Raw genomic sequence first — 5,063 nt, 5'->3', positions numbered from 1 at the left:
TGTAACATGACAAGAGGAGGAACTGGGAAGATATGGATAGCCTATAGATGTTGGAAGGAAAACGAGATTGCCCTTAATGGCTTCTGTTTTTCCCATTAAATAAGAAAATGGGTGGGACTGGAGAGAAGGCTCAGTGTTGAGAGTACTAGCTACTCTTCCAGAGGACCTGGGTTCACTTCCCAGCACCTACATGGAAGCTCACAACTGTCTGTAACTCCAGTTCCAGGCCTTCTTCTGGCCTTCACAGGCGCTGCATGTATGGCACACAGATACATATGCAGGCAGAACACCCATACACATAAATAATAATAAAAAAGGTTAAAATTAAAAAAAAATATATAGAGGAGGACTGAAGCTGGGTTTTTTTTGGGGGGAAGGTGGGTGCCTGTGTTCATAACAGAAGGTGGAGGTAAGAAAGCCAGCATGCTTAGGATCATCTGATGATCCTGTCTAGACTTCCCCATGGCAACCTTTTCTCCTTAGGGACACTCAGCTCAGGCAGAGATGTGTGTTATAGTCACTGCACACTTTTAATCCCAGTACTTAGAAGGCAGAAGCACATGAATCTCTGTGAGTTTGAGGTCAGCCTCGTCCACATAGTAAGTTCTCAGTCAGCCAGGGTCACACAGTGAGAACCTGTCTCAAAAGGAAAGATGAAAGGAAGACAGTATAACAAAGAACTGCAGACTATAGCCAGGTAGATGGGGCGCATGCCTTTAATCCCAGCAGAGGAGGCAGAGGCAGGCGGATCTCTGTGAGTTTGAGACCAGCCCGGTCTACAGAGTGAGTTCCAGAACAGGCTCCAAAGCCACAGAGAAACCCTGACTTGAAAGACAACAACAGGGGGCTGGAGAGATGGCTCAGTGGTTAAGAGCATTGCCTGCTCTTCCAAAGGTCCTGAGTTCAATTCCCAGCAACCACATGGTGGCTCACAACCATCTGTAATGAGGTCTGGTGCCCTCTTCTGGCCTGCAGGCATACATGCAGAAAGAATATTGTATACACAATAAATAAATATTTTAAAAAAAAAGAAAGACAACAACAACAAAATCAAACAAACAACAACAAGAAAAAGAATTGCAGACTCTAACCTGGACAGGGAGAAGAGTAAAGACAGAAAATGCCTCCTGGCTGGAGAAGTGTGGCTGAATCAGGGTGTGTCCATCCCCGGACAGCAAGGAGAACTGTGATCAAACTCTAGAGCAAGTGAGCTAGAGATGAGTGGGCCTGGGAAGAGTGATGCTAGCCATTAGGATAATGGGTAGCATCTTTTCTGTGTGTAAAGCAAATACAGGCCAACAGAATAGTTGAGCAGATAAAGGGCTTGCCATGAAGTCTTACGACCTGAATTTGATCCCTAGAGCCACACAGTGGAAGGAGAGAACCGAATCAGGGTTAGGGTTGCAAACTGTCTTCTGACTTCCACACATGCATTATGGCAAAGACACAGACACACACAACATTTTTTTTTTTTTAAAGAACAAACAAAATCAATAAGAACAACAAAGCTCTAGGAAACTTTGAAGCAGTGAACAGGAATGGAGGAAACATCTGGAATATACAGGAAGTATCCATAGTTGTTATGGGGTAAACTGAAATGGGTGTAGCTGCACCGGTGACATAGTTAGCAGGCCAGGTGAGGCTTAGGGGAGCATTCTCCCTGGCCCTAGGTTCCTGGAACTCTGCCTTGTGAGACGATCTGGCCCAGAAGCTGGATTTGAGGGCTAAAAATACCTCCTTAAGTCTTTACTAGGTGCCTGTCAGGTGCTTTGTCCTGAAACAATGTCTCTAAGCTTTGAGATTCAGAAGATGAGCTTTGGAGCTTGACTGTTGAGGCCTAGATTGAGCCCACCTTCCTTTGTTAACTCAGCAGGTCTTTGGGGACTCAGCCCGATGTTCAAGGAAGGGATTTGTCTGGGGTCTGAAGACCTAGGCGTATGTTAGTGCCAATGTCTGTTTTTTTAATCTGTAAAATGAAGAGCCTTTAGATCTCAGCCAGCTGTGATTCAGTGATGTCCTAGGATCTTCTAGGTGAGGTGAGAAAGAGGAAAAGGAGTCTGGATCTCACCACTGAGGAATTTCTAGTTTGGATGCTGAACTGGAATTATGTTTGGGGAACTACACAGCAGCCCAGACCTGTAGGTCAGGAAAGTGGGCTAGGTAAGGAAGACATCTTGGAAGAACAATGGTAATCAGAGAAATGGATTAGATAGGGACTGACCTCCCAGCCACTGTTGTCTGCTCCATTGTCATGCCGGGCAGGTGGACCAGTGGTTTGAAGAGATGCTTCCAGAATGTCTTTTTTTCCCCTGCTTTCATGGCTCTACTTTGTAAGAAAATGTATAAGATGGCTCTCTTGCCTTGGGTTGGTGATTGCAGTGGGTCTGGGGGGGCCAAAGACTGAGTCTTGGGGATGGACCTCAGCATCTTGCATGCGAAGCTCAGTTCTAGCACAGAGCCCCCTCTATCCTTACCCCAGAAGCCTTTTTTTTTTTTTTTTTTTTTTTTTTTTTTTTTTTTTTTTTTTTTTTTTTTTTTTTTTTTTTTTTTTTTTTTTTTTTTTTTTTTTTTTTTTTTTTTTTTTTTTTTTTTTGGTTTTTCGAGACAGGGTTTCTCTGTGGTTTTGGAGCCTGTCCTGGAACTAGCTCTTGTAGACCAGGCTAGTCTAGAACTCACAGAGATCTGCCTGCCTCTGCCTCCCGAGTGCTGGGATTAAAGGCGAGCGCCACCATCGCCCAGCCCCCAGAGGCCTTTCTTATAAGGACAGGATCCTGAGGCTTTGAAGTCCTTTCAGGGGGCTTTCTGGGCAGAAGCTCTGGGTTCTTGCTCTAGAGACTCTTGGTTGTTGGGATTTCTCAGATTCCTGGGATGGATTTGGGGAAGGGTTGACCCAAGCTCCCAGCTTTCTTTCTTACAGTCTGTACTCCCTCTGTGTGTGTGTGCCTTTGTGTATTCATTGGTATGACTTGTGAGTCATCTGTGTGTATGTTTGCACTTGTATGTGTATGTCTGTATCTTGCTGCTTGTCTGTTGTTGCTATGCATTTGGTTGTGAATCTATATGGAATCCCGGTGTATGCCTCCATGTTTGGATACTCACATCTTTGTATGGACTTTGGTGTCTGTGTGTATCTGGTGTCTATCTCTGCGTGTGCATGTGCTCCTGGGTCTGCAGTGAACAGCGTCACGCTGGCCGTGAACCTGGTGGGCTGTCTCGCGTGGCTGATCGGAGGCGGGGGAGCCACCAACTTTGGCCTCGCCTTTCTCTGGCTCATCCTCTTCACACCTTGCTCCTACGTCTGCTGGTTTCGGCCCATTTACAAGGCCTTCAAGTAAGTGGTTGGTGTTGATCTCAGTGGCTACCCCAATTTCTCTCTGTCTCCTATCCCCCAAACTCTGTCTGCTGTTTTCTTTGTTAGCCTTTGACTGGGACTGTCAGGTGGGGTTTGGGTTTCCTGGGAATTCCAGGCTGGGTTGAGAGGGTTGGGAGTGGGACCTTTATTATTTCCTTTCAGTCTGTCCTGCTTGTCAAATTTTGCCTATGGGGTTTCTTGGTGGAGTTGTCCATCCTTGTACCCGTACCACTGACACTGTTCATGTGTCAATGATGTCATCCAATACTGTGCCAAAGGGAATACCTATCTATGTGTTGATGGGGCTAGCTGTCTTGGTGCCAGTGAGTGTCCTAGTGCCAACTGGGATTTTCAGTCTTTGTGTCCTTAGGGCTGCACATAGCAGCAAGGCTGTCTCGATGCCTGCAGAATATACATTTCAGTGCCAATGGAGCCTTAAATCTCTTTGTCAATAGGACTAACATTATGTGCCAATTAGCTCCTGTTGTGGTGCCAACAAGGTCTCTCTACTAGTACCACTGAGATTTTCTGTTCTATAGAGCCATCCATCCCTGTTCCAGTCCCTCGATAATGGAGCTGTTTGTTTTTCCCACAGTGGAACCACCTGTCTCCATGCCAGTAGGGTCATTGATCCTTGTGTCATGGGTGGTCCTTTCATGAGGACATCCCTTTCTTGTCATAGGCATAACTGATGGGAACCTTTAGAGATCTATGGATGAAGGCCATCCTATTTAGACTCTCATTTAAAGCCTTTAAATAGCCTTATCATTTATGCCCCGAGGAGCTTTGGGTTCATGAGCACAGGGAAGCCCAGTGCTTCTGCCCAGGTGACAAACCATCTTCTCTGCCACAGGACAGACAGCTCCTTCAGCTTCATGGCCTTCTTCTTCACCTTCATGGCCCAGTTGGTCATTAGCATCATCCAGGCTGTGGGAATTCCAGGCTGGGGTGTCTGGTAAGAGACAACGGACTGATCTGGGGCTAGTAGGAGTAGCATTTGGGTTGTTTGTTTACCTGTGTACTAGGATGGTTTGCTTTTAAGGACACCAAGAGGCTTGTTGTGGGTAGCATGAGGGGTTTGGGAATAGTAAAGTAGTGTTCACCATAGGATTGGAGGGGAAGGAGAAACGGGAAGGGGTGTCTGGGTGGCCAAGGAGAGTCAGACTTTGTGCGAAAGCTAGGTTGGAAAAGCCTGGCTCAGGAGCTCTGGAAGTGTAGGCTATTGAAAATCAGAAATGGGGTCCCTCTGTGGCTAGTGGTATAGCTCCTTCCTGTGGCAATGAGATTATCCCGGGATGGCTCCTGGGTCCCCTTTTCCTACCATCCCTAGTCCCACAGCTGGCTTCTTCCTACAGCGGCTGGATCGCCACCATCTCCTTCTTCGGTACGAACATTGGCTCAGCGGTGGTGATGCTCATTCCCACGGTCATGTTTACAGTTGTGGCTGTCTTTTCCTTCATCGCCCTTAGCATGGTATGTATAAACCTCAAAGGTGATGGGGCAGCTTTGGGAGGGGACTGTGATCTGAAACCAGCCGTCCTCCAAGTTACAAGAGGATTCAGGCGCTGAGCCGTGGTGGTGGCAGAAGCAGGCGGATCTCTATGAGTTTGAGGCCAGTCTGGTCTCTGGTCTACAAAGCAAGTTCCAGGACAGCCAGAGGTGTTATAGAGAGAAACTCTGTCTCTAAAATTGAAAAAAAAAAAAAAAAAAC

The 5,063-nt window shown here is 46.7% G+C and overlaps 1 protein-coding gene across 6 annotated transcripts in view; it reads left to right on the top strand.

Moving 5' to 3' along the window:
• Positions 1-5,063, top strand: part of Scamp5 (secretory carrier membrane protein 5) — a 31,409-nt gene that overhangs the window by 17,507 nt on the left and 8,839 nt on the right. For 3 of the 6 annotated variants that reach the window (XM_050152083.1, XM_050152084.1, XM_050152085.1), the window contains 3 exons: positions 3,175-3,331; positions 4,206-4,307; positions 4,708-4,825. In XM_050152083.1, the coding sequence (XP_050008040.1) occupies positions 3,175-3,331; positions 4,206-4,307; positions 4,708-4,825 (377 nt within the window). The remainder of the gene's footprint in view (positions 1-3,174; positions 3,332-4,205; positions 4,308-4,707; positions 4,826-5,063) is intronic. The other 3 variants (XM_050152086.1, XM_050152088.1, XM_050152089.1) reach the window with 1 other exon arrangement.

The sequence above is a fragment of the Alexandromys fortis genome, unplaced genomic scaffold (assembly GCF_014885135.2).
Source record: "Alexandromys fortis isolate MF-2015 unplaced genomic scaffold, M_Fortis_MF-2015_v1.1 scaffold_70, whole genome shotgun sequence".
Lineage (NCBI taxonomy): Eukaryota > Metazoa > Chordata > Mammalia > Rodentia > Cricetidae > Alexandromys > Alexandromys fortis.
The sequence above is the reverse complement of the archived record's forward strand: the minus strand, read 5'-3'. Positions and strand labels throughout refer to the sequence as shown.